At 43.7% G+C, this 20,734-nt stretch overlaps 1 protein-coding gene across 1 annotated transcript in view; it reads right to left on the bottom strand.

Annotated features, from left to right (window-relative positions):
• Positions 1-18,182, bottom strand: part of LOC104355948 (protein argonaute-3) — a 31,943-nt gene extending 13,761 nt beyond the window's left edge. Inside the window, exons 1-5 of the mRNA XM_042793929.1 lie at positions 18,019-18,182; positions 9,153-9,324; positions 4,656-4,776; positions 3,887-4,095; positions 1,953-2,089 (exon numbers count right to left, since the gene is read on the bottom strand). Coding sequence (XP_042649863.1) covers positions 1,953-2,089; positions 3,887-4,095; positions 4,656-4,776; positions 9,153-9,324; positions 18,019-18,037 — 658 coding nt within the window. The 5' untranslated portion in view covers positions 18,038-18,182. The remainder of the gene's footprint in view (positions 1-1,952; positions 2,090-3,886; positions 4,096-4,655; positions 4,777-9,152; positions 9,325-18,018) is intronic.
• Positions 18,183-20,734: the final 2,552 nt, after the last annotated feature.

Genomic DNA, 20,734 nt, shown 5'->3' with positions numbered 1-20,734 from the left:
ATGGAAGGAAGACCATAAACAATCTGCCTGACAAGGTTATAAGCAGTTGAAACAATACCTTTTAGTAAGAAAGGTGAGGTGGCACTAGGCAATAGCTCAAACACAAAGCAAACCACTCTGGACATTTAAAACTTCAAATGGCAACAACAGAAAAAAAAAAATACTTGACACGCATTTCCTGAGTTTCCCAGATCTCCTGTCCCAAACCCACCCCATCCCTGTGCTAATACAGCCAAACATTCTTCGGACGTGCGTCACTCGAGCAGGCTGCCAACCTCACGTGAGGCACTCCGGCCAACACCCCGGCTGCCGAGCACTGGACGAAGACGAGCAGCTCACACCCCCAGCCACCGGCCGCGCGCGCCCGCGCCCCACCGCGAGGAAGATTTTGCAGAGAACCTCGTACACGTTAGACAACCAGAACAAACCCAAGTGACGGGGTTTGAGCGTAATCTTCACAGCCTCCAAACACAACGTAAAGAGGTTGCCCTGCAAATGGCAGCTTACAAAGTTGTTACATTTCTCATTCACAGGAAGGACTGAAAAGATTTCTACTGCAAGAGTTACTACGATGCCTTCCAATGCTGGCAAGAAAAACTTGCTTCACAAAGTAATAGTGCAGCACATCATAAATTGGTGTAAATTAACACTCGTCCTGCCTGAACTGTCGCTATCTCAGTACCTAGCATGTAGACAGTAGTACTGGTTAGTTCTCAGATTGGTAAGATTTTTACACTCATTTTTCAAAAAATAGCTACACCATGGCTGCTGTTTAAAAGGTAAGTTTACAAGAACAAACCCATCTGAAATCACATCAGTATCATCCACAATTTAGGTAAACCAGAACACACGGACTTGCAGATTTTTATGGTGAAAGCTCAATCTCATCTGCAACATTTTATTATGCTCCAAGGCAGACGCTAAGCACAAGCTAACGGAGAGTGCTCAACCTACTGCAGAAAAGACAGACTATTTACCTCGGCTTTATGAAGCGTTTCAAATAGTGAGAACAGAATGTGAATTAGAGAAAACTTTAGGCAGCACCTGCCTCTCAAACACTGACATTTTTCAATAGGGGTTTAACAACTAAATAGAGTCAGAGTACTTCCAGCACCAAGGAGTCTGACACACACACCCGTTGATCTCAGATGCATTCATCTGGGACTCAAGAAAGTGGTGCAAAGCAGATCTGATTTTGCATAAGAAAGCCCATCTCAATTAGCCCTATTCACAAAAGTGTTTGTGATTTATTTTACAGAGTTTTCTTGGAAGTATTGAACAACACCTACTGTGGATAGCTGGAGACACATCTTAAGCAATTTGCCTGTATCACTGTGGATGTACCAAAGCAGAAAATTAAAGAGGAAAATAAGCTATACAAGGCTTTTCCTTCCTATATAGATTTTTTTTTTTTTTAAATATGGCAGGTAAATTTCTGCTGAAACACTGACAAATCCAGAAAAAAAGACCTGGGTTTCTAGGTACCCTCTGTCATATAGGTCTAGTCTGAACTGGCTGAACAGAAAGCCAATGTATGCATACCTACACTTCAATAACTTCATTATTACAATCTCACTGAACTATTATCATTACGACTTCTATAGTAGGCTGACTTCACCGTTATTGTTGTGTTTCATAAGGATATTATAAGAGACAAATACTAAATCTTCAAACTGAACAATGAGACAAGTATTTTTCAGGTGAAAACCCTTTGTCTATAAAGTAATTAAAGTCTGAAAGTTTTTTTTATTCTGATACAAATTCTAGGCAAAATAGCCCAAGCTACTTTAACTCTATTATTTACAATATGAATTAAGAAATTGGTGTAGAAGATGGCTTCTGGTTACTAAATCCCTCTGCACAGACGGCACCAAAAGTTATCACCACACAGAAGCGTGGCACCACACACTCAAGCAGAGTGAATGAATGACAAGGTCATCATCCCAACTTACCATCAATATTGAGCATCATCTTCCACATGGCAGGCCGAACAGACTGATGGAATCCAAACCAGACCTCCCTGCCCCCACCCAAGGGGTGATCATAGCCTTCTGGAGCTGAGAAAAAGGAGCGGCCCACAGGGGTATACCTAGTAGAAAAAAATGACCAAGTTTATGCTATCGCTTTCCAAATTAAAAAATTCTATAATCAAGATAATAATACATAGCATTATTTTTTTTGGAATTCTGGGCACCAGGAATCTGTGCCTAGAACCAAGTTTAAACAATACGCTCTGAATGCTTTCGTTCCCGTTACAGTATTTTTAAATTTAGACAAAATATTTACTAGTTTTAGCAATACACAAACACTTTCAGTTTTTACAAAAAATCAAGAACCAAGTTAACTTAGCCTTTTTCATCTTCCACTCAAGTAAGTATAATCATAGCAGATTCTGTACAACAGCATTATATATACTGGATGGACCCTCAAATATAATTTTGCATGTTTTACTAAGGAACATTTGAAGACAACATACACTGAGAGAATCACAGACTGGTTTCAGTTAAAAGGGACCTTAAAAATCACCCAGTGCCCCAACCCTGCCCCGAGCAGGGCCCCCTTCCCCCAGCCCAGGGGGCTCCCAGCCCCGTCCAACCTGGCCTTGAACCCTTCCAGGGAGGGGGCAGCCACAGCTGCTCTGGGCACCCTGGGCCAGCGCCTCACCCCCCCCACAGGGAACAATTTCCACCTTAGATCTCACCTAAATCTCCCCTCTGCCAGTTTAAACCATCACCCCTTGTCCCATCCCCACACCCCCTGACCCAGAGTCCCCCCCCACCTCCCCTGTCCCCCCTTTAAGCCCTGGGAGGCCGCTCGAAGGGCTCCCCCGAGCCTTCTCTTCTCCAGGCTGAACCCCCCCAACTCTCTCAGCCCGGCCCCCCAGGGGAGCTGCTCCAGCCCCCCCAGCATCTCCGTGGCCTCCTCTGGCCCCGCTCGAGCAGCTCCGGGTCCTTCTGCTGTTGGGGGCCCCCGAGCTGGCCCCAGCACTGCAGGGGGGTCTCACAAGACCAAATGTTACTAACATCACAAAGCTGTACTATTTCCTTTAGAATATTTTTTCAGAAGTATATTATCACCTCCTCATTTTCTATGTGCCCTAGTGCAGGGCATAGAAGTAATAACTATGGTGAAAACAAAAAACTAGAGAAAGTAAAATTTCTCTCTCAAGTAGAAAACAGCTGCTCATGAACCTCCTCACATTTGTAATGGACATACATTAGGACAGAGGTTAACATCTTTTATGTTTGCTTAGGACCCAGGGTAGCTGTGGAACACTGACTTCCATAAAACTACAAGTCACTACACCCAATGAAGAACACCAGTCTCTAAAGCCAGCAAACAAACTTTCAAAGTAACTTTCACTCACCAAATAAAGCAAAATTAATTTGGCCTTCTCTAATGTTTCAGGGTTCTGAGATAAAGAATTAACAGACTTTGTTAGGACAGGTATCTATCTAGTCTCAACTGCGTATTTAAAACATGAGAAGCACACACCATTGATGGATGTAACAGTGAATTAAAAGGACTTGTGCCTTTAGACAGTCACTGCCATCATGTGAATGATACTCAGCTCAACTTCAGCAGAAAATGTGAAAGCAGTGTTACAGCACACTGTATTCTCTCAGTATTTCAATTAAGGACTATTCTAAGTGTCTCCTTTTTCTTGATCTTTTCAAACAAATACATCACCTGCTCTGGAGTTTAAATGCCTACAGAAATACATACTTCTACATAATTAGCTTCAATCTCCCCAGTTCAGCTAACCAGCTGTGCTGCATAAGGGGAATGATCATTTTTTCTTTTCACCTGTGAAGAAACAGGGATGAAGGTCTCCCAGTGGGGATACTTCAGGTAAAGACAGACTGCAGGAAGACAGTGAACCTACTTCATGGAGGGTAGGTGTCGTAGCACCACATCGACAGCATGAACAGGGTTAGTGCTGATAGGTTTGTCTAGTTCCAGAGGCTCAGGCAAGGTTCTTCCTGTCAAAACTTCATGCAGCAAGTGCCAGCTCACCCGAGAAACAAACTTTATTGACACTTTGAAGGGACGATCTTTTCCACCTTCTCCTGGTAATGTCACATCCAAATCCACCTGGGTGGGGGAATACAAAAAAAAAAAAAAAAAAAAAAAAAAGCAGCTGTTTAATCTCAAGTGTGGTAGCTTTGAGCTTCCACTCCTTCCCATAACTGGGCCAGAGACTCAAAACCTCAGATATTTAGGACACGGCACTTTTGATAAAAGTACATTATCAAATGCACAAAATAGAGAACTGGGTCCTCACCAAGCAGATGAGGATCGCATAACATTGTCATCTTGAATCAGAAAACTCCTCATTCCAGAGAAAACTGTGGTTGGATTTTTTTAATAGTACTTCACCGTAAGGTAATGTATTACAGTCTGTAAAACTAAGTATTTCATAGATTTTCCTGTAGAAAGAGGCTACTAAATTCCAGAGGAGGTTCTGAATGCAACTATTACATGCAGATTTACATACATTGGAATTTGCAGAAAATACATTAGGACTCCATTGCAGTGCAGATACTGTAAGAATCTTCCAGTTTTTCTGAACTTAGCAATATTAGAAATTGAGTTCATTTCTTTTTCTTTCCTACAAAGCTGTTACAAGTATCATTTTTTCCCCATTATCTTACCCCAGTAGTGGCCACAGGAAGCGGATTGGCTGTATAGAGGCTTCTTTTCCCATCATAAACCGGTCTACGGTCCCCAAATATTGTCACTTTAAAATGCTGCACCATTGAGTCCACCACCTCCCTAGAAAAGTTGATATTTACATTGAAGATGTTTTCAAAAGTAGTATCAGACTGGGACTGGCTCCCACACACCCTGTGTTTTGCTGAAGTAGTTTCAACAAACATATTACTCAAATTATCGAACACCCACTGGTATTCTGAAAAGGTGCTGCACATAATTAAACCAAAATAATAGATAAACACTAAAGAATAAAATCATAATCAATGCAAATGCTCAAATACTGGAAAATATTGTTACTGAAATAATTTCAGAAAGTCCCAGAAATGACTGAGGCCTTTGTAGAACCTTTATTATAAACCCCAAGGATATACTTACCTTGGAAGAAGCCCCCACACTAACAGTATGACAAACTAGTGCAAACTCACAACTGGAAGCTCAGCCAGCTCACGAAGCACTAGTTAATTGTACTGTCTACCCAGTAACGTTCATCTGCTCTTCAATTAACAGGAGTTTTGAATTTTGCCTACATTGTACATAAAAATGAGGTTCCCTAACAAAAACATCTTACCTTTAAGTCCTTAATCATCTGAGTTTTTACAACAAAATCAAGTAAAAGCCTGATCAAATTTGCACACAATTATAGATTCTCCTAACTTTCTTTATTAGTTGATGAGGGCAATAAAGAAAATGGTAACCTGATATAAGCACTGAAATTTCACTTGAAAAAACACCGCAAAACTTTAATCTTATATAAAAAAAGGCTTGTTGATATAAGTAGTAGATGTATCAGGTTCAAAGAGACTTTCGCAATACCTCTAGCTGAAACATGCTTTCAGGATTTGAGTTCTTTGGGGATTCTTGGTGTTTCAGTGGCACAACATTGTGTCTTACTTGATACAACGTAACTCTACAGGAATTAAACACTTAAACATATGCAAAGCAGAAGCTTACTAGTGCACTCTTGCCTGACCAGGCAATGTTAGCCTGAAGTACTTCAGAAGATGATAAATACTGCATTTCTCTCCAAAAATTAGTAGCAGTACTTTCACCTCTCAGCTGGGACTTAGGGAAAGGGAAGAGAAATTCTCCATGTCACAGTTCTTTTCATTACTGAAATCTCAGAATCCAAATGATTTCATCGGCTAAAAGCACAGCAATACGCCGAAGCAATTTCAAAATATCTACTGTGCTCCTGCACAAGCCCATCCTACCCGAACACCCCACTCTGCACTGGCACGCTGCTCCCTGGTCACACTTCAGACAGGGCTACGCGGGCGAGAAACTATTTCCGTAAGTGCCAGCTTATCGCCACATCACCTGTGACAAGAGCAGAGGGATAAATCTAGCGGTGAAGGGTGGGAGCAGGAGGGAGAAAGCAAGAGGCTCTGAAACCCAAAAGCCCTGCTCCTCTCCCCGCTCCCAAGCAAAGCGACCTTCACCTCGGGCTCCCCAGCCTGCCACAGCGGCCAGCGGGGAGAGAACAGGGCCACAAAGGAAGGCGGGAAGGGGACAGAGGACACTCTACATTCTAAAGCCTCTCTACAGCCAAAAGCTAACAAAAGTGCAGGTGAATTTAAAAAACCCAGCAACCATTCAGGAGCTAACCCCCCTATTTATTCCAAACGCAAGCATGCAGACAGGGTGATAGTCAGGAACTATTTCAGAATAGCTGAGCCTGAGTAAACCCACTGACTTCTCAGAGATAAGGGTCACAGCATGCGAGAGAAGGGGAAAAATAATTTCTGAGGAAAATTCTTCAAAGCAGGTATTTCAGCGTACTAATTTCAATTTAGACTAATGAAAGACGTTCTTCTCTGCGTAATCCACAGCACACTATCCAAAGTAATTTATTCAGCAGATACTATATTCTTATTGGGCTCATTTATACAAGCTCTTGCAGTGTGTTTAACTAATATCTGCCACATTTTTACACACATGAAAGTTGGTGAAATAGTATTTTTAAATAACCAATTTCACGATTCCCTACTTAGAAAAATCCAACACACATGCAGGATTTTCCCCTCAGCTTTCAGATTTTAAACCACAGTTTATCTTAGGATTCTTAATTCACATACTGTATTTACTGTCAAAATTGAAAACAAATTTAGTCTTTCATTTGAAAATATCTGACTATTAAAGCAACTTGTTAGGTTTGCTGTCTCTGTTCAATTAGTCTTCTCAGCTTACCTTGACAAAACGCAGACAACTGCTTCTACCAGTTGGTAACACAAATAAGGAAGAGCAAGACAGTGTCTTTACTGGTAGAATGGGAAGTTGATGAGCTTCTGGACAGTTACACGTGCATCTGAACTACACTTTTACTACAGCAGCTAAATTTATGAATGAGAAACCTCAAAAAGCACTTCTGGGAAACAACCAACCTGCTCACAAACTATCAGAAGTCAAAAGCAATGGTTAGATACTCACGCTGAGACTTTAAAAAGGTATGAAAAGTTGTCTCAGCCGTAAACGTGCTCTTCAGGAAACCACTATTATTTAGGTAAGCAAAAATACTGATCATTTCACACTGAGTTACTTTGCAAACTCAAACCAAATGCTTTTGTCTCTCTCCACATGAACCGAAAGCTTCAGAAGACACATCACCAACTAAAGCTGTGACAAACATCAATTTTGGTTTTGGAAGCGAGCTTGAAATTATCCTGCAAGCAGGACCACAATGAGATTTTTATTTTTCTTTTAAATTTTAAATAAAATTTAGTTGGTATTTTAAAACAACTGATTTCAAATGCACTATTTTCAAACATCTGTAGTTTCTCCCACTACTAGGGTAACAACTAACTACCCAGAAGCACAGACTGCAATTGCTGAAGCAACCAGAGTTCTTACAGCTTTGTCTCCCTCAGTCTATTTTAATCAAGCATTGCCATACAAGAGACAAAAAAGATGGGTTTAGTCAACAGATTTTAAGTAAAAGGACATTTATCTTCATTACAAGATCACACTAGAAAAGAATCAGACATACAAAGCAGTAAGTCAGTTTAGAGCAGTTTATATTCTCCTTCTACCCCTATGAGCATGGCTTCACAAGCATTCTTTAACAATATGGCAGTAAATTAACCTTTCATAACAGTAAGATTATATTAAATATTAATTCACATAGAACTATTATATCCCAATGTTAGCAATTTCTCAGTTTCCTTTTAATTAATACTCAGCATCGGTATTTATGTAGTTTTCATAACTGCAGTATGCAACTAGCAGGGGAAAAAAAAAAAATCACCAGCCAGAATCCGGTCCTAGCAATATGTTATTGTTAAAATGTAAAGAAAGAGTTGCAGATGAAGAGGAAAAAACTGCTTTTCAGCTACCCTGAATTTTAACTGATGAAACAGATTTCACAAGAGACTAACAAGTAACTCCTCCTAAAAAAATTATTCAATGCAGAGACGAAATACAGGAAATGTGATATGTTGTAATCTTTCAAAAAGCAAAAATTATTACAGCTCTACTGTCAGGTTTTCAATTAACTACTTGTTATGAGGAGGCTTCTCTGGCTCCCCAATTTTATGATGTTTAGGACAAAATACCCAAAGCCCATATATAAAAAGCTGTACTAGCAATGTTAGGGCTAAAGGATCCCGCACTCAATACATACAGTTTGTCGGATCACTAAACGAACTGGGACACAGAATATGAAAATATTCTCTGCATTTAACCAGCAATCTAGAAATAAAGTAGCCTAGCAAGGGATTTAACTGACCCTAATACACAGCAGACATGAAAATAAGATGAGATACAATGTGCTATACAAATGCTATAACAACAGAGAAAGGACACAGGTGGAGCTCAAACCAAGTCTGCTCATTTCAGATATACTAAGCTGATTGCATGGAATCTCTATTAACAAGGGGAAAATGAGTTTGCAGTGCTTTCATACCACTACTCCCACTGGAAGCTTTCCAGCTGAAGGCTGTCTCCTCCCATACCTACGGCAATGGTTCTTAGCCACTAGCTTCTGACCACAGTCCCCAGGTGAATTAAACTGGGGAACCCTTCAGATTAACCAGTGCTGCAACGTATCTCAATATCAACTGAGGATAAAAACACCCATAGGAGCAGATTCCTACTAACTCGAATGATTCAACAGCCAGTATTGCAACCAGAACAGGTAACTGCCTACAGCTGCACCACATTTATGCTGCCCTGAAGAATGGGGGGCTGCTGACAAGGAAGCTCACAAAGTACTGTGACCAGAAATGGCTGGCCCACTTCCCAGCATCTGGTCACAACCAAACCGAAGAGAACCTGGAAAAGTTTCTGTACTCATCTCACAGATGTTTGTGAGAACTTGCACACAGGTCCCCACAGCATAACCCTCAGATTTCAAGCTACACAGAGACTACATTTCCTTCAGTAGGTCCCTCTGGTGTTCAAAAATCTCAGTATCATTTACAAGACAAATTTCACCTTCTTACCTGTTCACCCTCCGAGGACACTTATCTGGTTTGATATCCACCTCATAGAGGTAGACATCAATCTTTGGGATTTCAACTTGGAAGCAGTTGGCCAGCAGTTTAATGGGTTTGCCCATGGTGCCATAGCCAGGACGTCTGGGCACCATGAGTAGGGGCTGTGCCCCGACGGGTCCTGTGAAAGAAAAGAATATCACAGATTAGAAGGTAAGCACTACACACAAACTGTGTTTGTTGCAAAGGTACTACTCGCTTACATTTCATCAATTTAAAAATACATATGGCTCCTTGCATTTGCAGGTACACATACTTGTCTCCCATTGAGACCAACTAAGGTACTTCCCCTTTTTCAGTTGTAGGCAATTCCCTGAACCAGCCAGCACACTGGGAGAAGGGAAAATTAGCTGTATCAAACAGCACACATCAAACAGTGTGCTAACCTATTAGAATTCCAAATGAACACTTGCCCGTTTTTCCTCCATGAGCCTCCACCCACATCTACACTGCTTTCTTACTGCTGAGTTTCAGGTTCTGTGATTAGCATGAATAAAACCAGGAGATTTCCTCAACAACAACAACAAAAAAAAAAGTGTGCTTTTCCCTGTAACACTTTATTATTGTGGAAAGCTTATCTGCCATTAAAACACAAAAAGTTTTCCAAGTCTTTTCTGAATGCCCTAGTAATAACAAAGTTGCTGCAGAACACGAAAATATGGAAGCAGTTCTGGACCCATGCATGTTGTTTGCGATAAACCCTTCCTTTCATTGCCATTATTAACTTAGTCTTGGAAGAGAGATAATTCTTGAACTTCACTGGCTGAAAATGGATGAAGAGGAAAACCATTATGTCCTGTCTGACTGCACCGCTAAAGCTGATTGACCGGAAGAGGAAAGACTCACATTAAGACACAGGATTGTAAAAGGCTTGATTACTTATACATTAGAGAAGAATACACATAGCTGTTCAGAGAAAAGAGATGGGTATTCTGAAAGTCAGTTAAAGACACCTGTGTAGTACCATGTTACATGCTCATCTGGTTATCTATTTAATTTACTTTGCATCATTTAGATGAAAATCCTCAGCTCAAGATTTGGGTTATTCATGCCTTACAAAACCAAACAGAGTAGTAAACATAGTCCACTTTCAAGAATTTCTACTGGTATTTCCACTTAAAAATATCTCTTTCCAGTCAAGAAATAACAACAAAACCAACATGCTTTGCAGCCCGAGTTTTAAAAAAATTACTCATCGAACAAATGTCATGGTTTACAGAGCATTCGATTAAGTTAGTTAAAAGTTCTCCCCTCTACTCCTACTCAGTGACGCAGATAGCAATTCCAACCCCCTCATTTTCATAGAAGAGTTAAAATGTCAAGTGCTGGTAAAAATGTCTTATTTGCCTTTTGATTAATCTCCACCATTCCTGGAAAAAAATCTCATTACCTTGAAAGAAACAATGTACTGAGAACATTTGAGGTGAACATCAAAGCTAAGTTCCACTGTAACATTTGTCTGGCTCTAACCAGAAACATACCCAAAAATTCTGAGCGGGCTTGGCTTTGAGCCGTAAAATAAAACAAAAACATAAAACAAGAAGCATCATTTATAACACCCTCACAGATTATGCTTATGCAAAACTTGTTCCAAGCATCTGTTCTCTTCAACTTTTTCTTCATTTTAATATTGTCACACGAGTAAAAGCAGCTCTACAATTTACTCCAGATATATTTTCTGAATATAAGCATATGCAAAAAGTTACTACTAAACATTTGAGTGACATAACTGACTCAATAGCTTATTTTAATATTATGAAGACATACATGCCATAGTTTATATTTAGTTGGTATCTGTAGGAAATGCTAACAAAACTGCTGAAGTAAGATAACATTAAAAATGTTGCCATAGCCTGGTCAGCCCTGTCTCCCCCCCCTCATCCCCCTCCACCCCATTTGTTAAAATCATGTAAAACGTAGAAACAGTTGCCAAAATCTGTAAGCACAGAAGAAACAGTTGGTGTGAAGACAATCTTCAGGAAGGTTGGGTGAAGAAGTTGAAGCATGTGGAACAGGGAAATCCATTATGGCCAAAATCTTTGTCACCATCTCCTCTGGAAGTTGCACTAAGTTGAACTTTTCAACCGAGCACTCGGCTGCTGGAGAGGAGATAAACCCCTTTACGGGAATGCTGTCCCGTTGTTCACCCCTTGGCTTAGTTTAACAGAGTCCCAGTGATCGACTGCACAGGGACAAAAACCTGAAACGGAGAAAAGCTATTCAGTTACTAACATGAGCCAGGGTGCACTTCACAATCCTGGGTCATAACAGAAAATGTTCTACCCAAAGCCAAGTATTCAAGCAGGCCTCCAACCCCTGCTCCTTGGAAAACAGTAGTGAACAAAACAAGAAAATACCAGTTGTAAGACAAAGGCTTTCTTTAGCCTCACTTGTTCAGCCGTACCACACACAGCTCCTTGGGAAACAGCTCACCCTGGCAGAAGTTAGAATCCAGATTTTGGCAAACAGGAATTAAGTGACCAATAAATGAATAGGAAGTGCAGGCCTATACGATATTCAGGAGTAATTTTTAAAAATCCAGCTGATTTTCCTATCATTTTGTGCAATACACATGCTCCCTTGGACAAATTAACTTAAAAACATGAATATGTTGTAATTCAATTCTGCTATCACTGTCCAAACACACTAGCACCCACTCACAATATCCTGCTTTCAAAATACACTAAATTGCCAGATTGCACGTTGTGAAAGCCTGTGTCACTGGCTTCAAACCTGTGACTCAAAACCCAATAAAACATAAATAACAAACGACGCTCTCTGAGGACAGCTACTGCTCCCGTATCGTATCAGTGACTCACTCAACTTCATGCCTAAGTCCTGTGTCAAGTTAATGGAAATAAACACATGAACCAAAAATACTAAAAGTAGTATTATTCTGAATAGCACGGAACGGCTCTGACTGGCAGACCAATTCCTTCGTGTTATTTAACTATTGCAAAAACAAAGTCGTTAAAGTTTCAAAAATCTTTGCAGGCAGGACGGCCTGACCCGGCAGCAGGAACGTTCAGTCCCTCGGCGCCTCCAGAAGAGCCGCAGCTCCGCACGGCTCAGCTGCCCACACGTTTCGGAGGAGAAACTTCTTTGTGTTTAAGAAACTATTAGTGCTCTGCCATTAAAGCCTCAGATATGAACTAATATGCTCTTAAAAACCCAAGAAAAAACATAACCCGAGTCTGTTTATCATGCCAGAATAGTACTCAATTCATAAAACCAGTTAAGGAAAGCCCCCAATGTTGACAGTCAACTGATTTATAACCTAGAACAATGAATACACAAATAGGAACTAAAACTGACGCTTCAGACAGATCCTTGGAAGGCTTTCATACAGCAAGGGAGTACGCTTCAAGATACATCTACCATTAAATAACTTCAACCTTCTTCTCAATGTACAGTTACTCGTTAGAAAACATACAGGAAAAACCTGCAGAGAAAATATTAACTAAGCATTTAAACCAGTAATAACTCAAGGCAGAAAAAAGTCACCTCTTCAGGACCTGAAGGTATATCAATTCCTAAGTTACAGTTCGTAGCGCTTGCTGAAGTCATTATTCACCAACATCCTTCAGCAACGCTGGAAGACGTTTCCCTCACAAGTGAGCGCTCAATAAACAAGGAGGAGCAAAAGCCCTGACAATAAATCCGCAGAACGGATGAACGCGAAACCGGGAAAGTTCCGTCTACTCTATTCACCGCGAGCCCCCGGGGGCTGCACCCCGCTCCCCCCCCCCCCAGCCACCTCCAACCCCCCTGGCATTTCGCAGGGGGTTTACAGCGGCGTTTCCCACGGGAGCTCACGGCGCCAGCCCAGCGCGCCCGGGAACGTCAGCTGGAACCCGTGCCCGCCGCGCGGGGCTGGGCCACGGGGCTCGCCGGGGAGAGGGGAGGTACGGGAGAGCCTTGCTCGTATTTAGTATCTAATAGTTCAACAAAACTCAAAAAGGGATAAAAAAAAAAAAAAAAAAAAGGAATCGCCACCTTCAGAGGGCCTAATGAGGAAACTAATATTTCAGAACGTTCAAAAAAAAATTTGCTAAAAGGGAAGAAGTGTAATGTTTATAAAATACGTTCTGAAGAAAAAGCTCAATCCCATACTACATCTTCAAAGAGCTAAAGTTCTGCAGTAACATTACGACTACATGGCCAATGACATTGATTTCAAATGAGATTATGCAGCACCTCTGCCAACAGAACCATCTGACAGTTCTATGATTTACATGATTTTACGATTTACTCCAACAGAACTAGAAAACAGTGGGAATTTGCAGTTGTCAGTATTCAGATCCACAACCTGAAAATTCCCATTAAAGTCAGACCATATTCCAGACCAGTATGGAAATCCCTCCAATGGTTTAAAAGAGCTCTGAATCAGAATCTGTTCTTCCATGGAATTACAGATGTTATAATAAAAATTAAACACGACAAATCGACTGTAATTTCTATGGCAATACAGCCAGCAGTATAGAACACATCTGGCGTGCATCCAAAACACAGGCTTGGATCTACCTAGCAACCAAACGAAGCCCCGACCAGAATAAAGCCTGAGCAGAAAGAGCAGAGGCACGGAAACCTGCAAATACTTTCAACAAACCATTTTACAGAAAATTGAAGCTTTTGGCAGGCAAGACAGTTTTACAGCATGAAGCAAACACTGATTTCTAGCAAGATGCTAATAGAAAATACAGATTTCCTTACACGATTCTTTCCTTAGAGAAAGAGACATCTGTATCAAGCTTCCAGCAAAAAATTATCCTCTTTCCTACTGTGCCTTCAGTATTATAAAACCAAAAAAGATTAACAGATGATTACTTAATAGTTTTATTTTTGTTTATAAAACAGTTCTAAATCTCTAATTGCGTGGGTGACTGAACAGCCTCAAACACATGATAGAGGACTTTACCAGTAAAATATTATTTAAACTCTGGCTCAGTAACACAAGGCAGATTTGTCTAACAGATCCTATCCTCAGGCTGAGCTCCTGAAAGCTCTCCACGGAGCGGGAAGAGGATAGAAAGGGGGAAAAAAAAAAAAAAGAAAGATTTCCTTTCAGAGGGCCCCTGGCCTCTGCCTGGACTCAGAGGCCCAGCCTGTGGAGCTCAAAGAAAATCTTACCACTACCAAAAATTAAGTTAATTCTAGATTAAAAAAAAAAAAAAAAAAAACAGATAGGGTAGATTATATTTAAATGTTCCTTTCAGTAACTGAGCTCCTTACTTATGCCAGAAATCATGAATTGCCTTATTTCTATAGCTGCAGCCTCGCTGGGTGGCATTACATTATTTATGAGTAATGCAATCCACGTTTCCTAAACATTCCTACTTGCAATTTAGGCTTTTTTTAAAAAAAGGTTTCAGATAATAAGTCATGTTTAAACTCATCAAAAGTCACCATTTTGATGCCATGCTCAGTGATAGTCAACTAGCACAAGTAAATACTAGTGTGCTAACTTGTATTATCCTAATATCCTAATGAAGTTTCAGAAAATACAGTGAAGTGTTTTGGAAGCATTTACAAGATAATAAATGCTTCTGAACCATTAAAAGATCTAATCATAAAGAAGTTTAAGCTCAAAAAAGCAGCTTATATGCACATTGTAAAGTGAATACCTAACTACTCTAAGAGAAGAGAACATGACAACCCACACAAATCCAGCAATACTTTTCCCTTGAAGGTATTTTCACAGACCAAAATCAGGAAGGTAAACTGACACAATCTTTATTGCTACATGTAGATATACCACGCTTTGCCACCAAAAGAAATCTTTATCAACATGCATTTGAATTTACGCTAAAAAACCCCAAACCACTTTATAAGAAACTATGCAATTCTGAATGCACTCATCTTTGTTTTCCTGGTTTCTTATTTACTATTTTGAAAACTGTGTAGCTCCTTCCCCATACCCACTAGAGTGAAACGTGCTGCCCATCCACCTGCTATCGAGGTTTCAAATTTAAGATGCAAGCAGTTCCCCTTTTTCCAGTTTACAGCTTGAAAAACATCTAAATTATGCTCTTAAAGAGAAACTTCTTCAAAGATAATGCTAAAATTTACTTTACATCCTAACAAGTTTTGCATGTGAACAAAATTAAAAGCAGCAATAAATCCATGACAAATGTCATCGTTTTCAGAAAAATGCATCAAAGCACAAAGAAAGGGGAGACTGTGACATTAAAAACAAAACCGACTTGTATCCAACTATAAACTTTTCCTTAATTAGGAGGCAAAAGCTTTGCATGACAGTTCAGCTGTACAGCCTAGTCTACTGAGAGAGAGAAAAATCCGCTTCAGCTATCAGGGTATCTCTGATCGCTTGGCAAGCCACCCTGCCTGCTGCTTCTCGCTCCAAACTCAGTACAGGCCGTCGGACCAGCAGCTGGAGCTTCCCACCACCCAGGAACACTGCAAAAACCGCCGACCCCAGGCTGACTGGCAGCTCCGCGCCGCCGGATCGGCTGGAGCCAGATACAGCGGGGCACTGCCGTTCGATTAGGGTGTTGCTAAACACATACCAGATGTGTCAGAGGGCACAGAAGCCATGTAGTCCAGTCATTTCTTTAAATTTCTACTGGAAATTAGCTCAGAAAATATCCCGACACCTTCACCACTAAGGAATTACTGCTACGAGGATGAAACGATTCCTAAAGTTCATACTGTGAGTCCACTGCAACTCCGGAGGAAAACTTCCGTTGTATCTCACATCACACATGTTCTGGAGTAGAGCAACTTTTGAAAGCACTTATGATTCATTCCACTTCCCTCTTCTACCCCACCCACAAAAACCTAAATGTAATGGTCCTCCCGAATCACTACTCTTAACGCAGAAAGAGAAAAGCAAATTCTCAGTATTTTATCTGCCCAAGGTTTGTACAGAAAAGCAAACAGAAGACTAAAAAACATACAACTGAGTAAAAAAAAAAAAAAACAAAAACCCAACAACACAACAATTTGTCACTTTTCACACAAAAAGCTGTGAACTTTGGAGGAATAACTTATGAACTGTGTACACAGCACTGCTTTGACTCAGTTACACCAGAGAGCATCCTCAGCTCCATGGCAGCACTGCTTTAACACACCTGCCTTTTGGAAGTTCTCTTAACACTCTCCTGGTGGAAGTGTGACGCATGACACTGAGTTTGATCTGCTACCGAGAGCTGCTTTTACTTCACTTCATGTTTTCACAGGGAGCATTTTACTGCTATTCCTCACTTTGCTTGATTTCACCATAACCTGCACCCTGAAGAGCCAGCTTCACATCCTTCTGCTATTTTAAACTCTGTTCCAATTATGCAGACCAAGAGAGGCGTACTTTCTAGAATTCGTAGGCACAAATAGGAAGACACCTCCAGCACTGCTTCACCTAAAACGTCCTGGCACCCGCTTCCACATTTTACTCCAGGAATACTCACAACCCTACCTTTGCCTCCCTGCTCTGCTTATTCTCTCCCATGTGTTCCCTTCACACACAGGAAAGGAAGCATGTCTCAACGTCCTTCTCCCTTTTACGACAGAACTTTAACCCTTATTTGCTCTGCCAAGGATGGTCTGTGTCCTCCCGTACCCACACTGATGTCTGATGGCCCAAAGGCTCCCTGGAACACAGAATATTAACGCTGCACTTAGCGCTTCCCTGGTGGCCCAGCAGCCGTGGACAGGAGCCCCGCTCGTGCTGAACGCAGCGCTTCGCGGGCCGAGCGCGTCGGGAGCGCGGTCTAATCTCAGGCTTTGCCAAAATCCACCACACCGTACCCTAACTGCAGGGAGACCCGCACCAAAGCGAACCCAAAGGGTTTACAGGCTACTCCTCCAAATCTTTCTTACCCTGAGACAACTAGAACTGTACCAGGCTATAACTGAAGTTCATTTGATTTATGAGCATACCATCCCAACTCCACCAGACTGCTAAAATCCAGCATCTTCCTCCAACAGTTTCAACTCCCCCATATACCTCACTAGCAGGGACACTAGCTCCGGTGGTGAGTTTTTCCAGCCAAATCCATCATTAACCCGAGTCACCATGTAAGTTACAAAGGCATCTACGCGCAGCGAGACGGAGCCGCGTGGTCTGCATTGACACCTTCAGTCTCACACTCGTGTTTCCACTAGCCGTGGCACCCCCTGAAGCGCCAGAAGTGGAACTCCAAGGAGGTTTTGGTGTTCCCTTTGCCATCCAGCGACAGCACGAACTGCCGATCGAACACCGCCCAAATCCGAACTCTCCTGTCGGACCCAGAGATAAATTCTTTCCATAAACCGAAGCAGAAGCTCCTCCTCCAACTCTCAAAACACCTTTAGAACAGAAAGCTTATCAATACCGAGCACGTGCTTCCCACATAAAAGGATCAAACGACGAAGGCAAACGCGAGGGTCTCGGGGTGGCCGCTCCCGCAGGCACCGGGGGTCCAACCGCCGGGCCCCGCGACCGGCCGGAGCCAGGGGTCGGCGGCAACCGGCGGCCCCGTCGGGGCGGGATCTCAAAGGCACCATCACGGATCCCAGATTATGCAAGCTGGCCTACCGCCGCTGCCTGGGAAACACTCGTTATGAAATACCAAAAAAAAAAAAAAAAAAAAATTAATTTTCTACTGTCTTGGGGACAGGAAAAGGGGCGGCATCGCGGGCCGGGGCGCCCGGCTCTCCGCGGGTCCCCGGGGCTGCACCGGCCGCGCTCTCGCGGCTCCCCCCGCCCCCCTGGGCGCGCCGCGGCGGGAACCGGGCCCCGGCGAGGGGGGGGGGGGGGCGGGAAAGGGCGGCGAAGTCCCGCTCCGGGCTCGGCGGCCCCGGTGCCGCCCGCGCTCACCTGCGCTGCCGATTTCCATTCATGGAGCTGAGCGCAGCCGCTCGGGGCCGCGGGCTCCGCCGTTGAACCGGGCCCGGCGGCCGGCTCGGGGGTGAGGCTGGGCTGCGCTGGGCGCCGCCGTCCCGCCGCGCTGCCCCGCGGCTCCCGGCCCGGCCCGGCCCCTTCGGCGGCGACCGGAGCCCCCCCCCCCCCCCGGCCCCTCCCGCGGGCGGAAGTTGCGTGGCCGCCCGCAGCCCCCGGCTCGCGCCGCCGCTCGGCGCCACCCCCCCCCCCAACCCCGCGCTGCCACAACCGCCGGAAGTCCCGCCCCCGCGCGCCCCTTTCCGGGGTTGGGGGAAGGAGGCGGAAGCGGAAGCGGGCGGCGCGGTTGCCTGGCAACGCGGCGGGAGCGGCCGGAGGCGCCGTAGGGCCGGGCCCGCCCGCGGCCTCACCGCAGCTTTCGGGGCTTCTAGACCAGCTCCACGTGAATTCCGTTTCTGGTTTTGGGGTTTGTTTTTTTTTGGGGGGGGGGAGGGCGGGGGGTGTTTATGTTTTTATTTTTTTAGCTCATCCTCGCTAAATCCACCAGAGGAAACCCCACGCCGCGGCGCGCTGCCAGGATCGCCGCCGCCCGGACACACGGACCGAAAATCCGCTGCAAAACCCCGCGGTGCTCCACCGCGTGCGGCCGCTGAGGGGGCCGGAGGGGACCGCGGGGACACGGGCAGAGGCGGAGGGACGAACCGCGGCAGCGGATAACGAGGGAGCGCGAGTGACTGCGCAGGCTGCCTCCTACGAGGCTTTAAAACCTGGGGGGGGGGGGGGGGGGGGGGGGGGGGGGGGGGCACCCCTGCAGACCCCTGCAGCCCTGCAGCCCCCTCCCCTGCTGCCAAAACACCCCACCGCTCGCTCAAACCCAGGACACCTCCGCAGGGAGGGAGAAGGGCAACCCTCTGACAAGCGTACACTCAACGGGCTAAAAATCCCGATAAGTGCCCATTATCCTGTGATATTCCCATAAGAAGCAAAGAGCTGAGATCAGGCTTTGTGTTTATTTTTCCAATTTGCGGGGGAGCTATGAGACTCTTAAGTAACTAGGGTTGATGAGAAGAATAAAGACTATCATTCACAACATCTGCATAAATTCAGAGCGTCCGTCTGCCCTTTTCTCGGTTTATTGGCAGTGTTCTTAGCAATGTTTAGTGCCACTTTGTTAGCGATTTGGTACACAGATTGTCACCAAACAGGCAAGAGGGTGGCACAAGCAAAGCAGCTGTGTGCAGGTGGGGAAGTGATTCAGATGTACCAGGCTCCGTGTTGGGTCAGGCAGCAGCACCCTGATCTCTATTTCCTCTGCCTCCAGAAGATCATTTTTTGGTAAAAATGGTGTATTTGTTCAAGCAGGTTTGGACCTGCTGCTCATGAGGAAACGACGTACCCTTTCCTGGTGAAAGGGGCACTTCATCAGATACACAGCTGGGGAGGTATCCGAGAACTGGAACTTTGGGCTGGCAGAAGAGGATTTTGAGATTGATAATCCAGATTTCAGAATCATTATTAAGAATGACCATCCTGGAGACTGCCAGCTAAACTAATCATAAAAAGTGTAAATTTAGTTACCAAGTATGTGACACAGTAAGGATTATAAAACCATGCCAATTAAAAGTAAACTACTAGAATATTTCCTTAACTGAAATCCTGAGAAGGAAGGGGAAATATGATCACCAAGATCAAGCAGATATGGCTGAGGGAGACATCTCTGCAAAATGCACAGACCTTAGGGGCACACAGGCACTTCTGGTTCTGCAGCTTAGGCCACTGTAATCAGAAACAAGGGCCAGGGCTCGAATGCCAATCTAACATTTGAAACCGAGGAGTCCGACCTGTTTTCCAGGACTTCAGACCCAGCTGCACAAGGCGCAATCAATTTTCTGTTATACCTCTGCCACAGAAACAGCCCCCTTGAAACTGCAAAAGATTTCTATCATTTAGTAGGACTCGTTTTTTTAAAAAAGTGCTATAGCCTTAAAAGCAGCAGGAGGATGTGTGCAGGATCCGTACAGACGCTCAGTTCTGAACAATACATTCTGCATGCTGCAGTTGAAGTAAATTAGCTAGCAAGTACGTGCATGCCATTAGCAAGCACTTCCTTAAAATTGCTTAGCATTATTCAAAAACCCAGTTCCAGCTCAACTGCTAAATAATTCATTGTCTAAAGGTATGTGAATACGTCTGCCAGGTAAAGCACAAGCAGATCCACAGAATTCAGAGGATGGCAAAGCACCTCCAGTTTTGGACCCTAAGACACAACCACTGGAGAGAACTAGGATGTTTGCAAGCAATTCCGACGCTGGGAAATGTAAAATGTGACACGGTACAGAAACCCAGAGGATCAAGTTTAGCCCCAATCCAAAAGGAATCTGAATTCTGTCCTGAAAGCACCTTGGAGCCAACGGCCTTTGGCAGCCCCCAAAGCAGGCAGCGTAGCTGGAGAAGCAGCACGTTGTGATGTACGCTTCTGGTCTCTAATAACCCAGGGAGCTCAGCCCAAGTCAGTTCTGACGGATGACATTTTGATAAAAAGTAGAACTGGCTACCATGTTCTAAGATGTTTTAAGCACATGTTTGTTCACTGAAGTGTTTCATTAAATCAAAATCTGGAAAGCAAAGGCTTTGGGATCCTCCACAGTATCTGATGCAACGCAGCTACAGTCAGCATTTCACCGTTCGCCCCCAA

Source organism: Tyto alba, unplaced genomic scaffold (assembly GCF_018691265.1).
Source record: "Tyto alba isolate M040663 unplaced genomic scaffold, T.alba_DEE_v4.0 Super-Scaffold_20, whole genome shotgun sequence".
Lineage (NCBI taxonomy): Eukaryota > Metazoa > Chordata > Aves > Strigiformes > Tytonidae > Tyto > Tyto alba.
The sequence above is the reverse complement of the archived record's forward strand: the minus strand, read 5'-3'. Positions and strand labels throughout refer to the sequence as shown.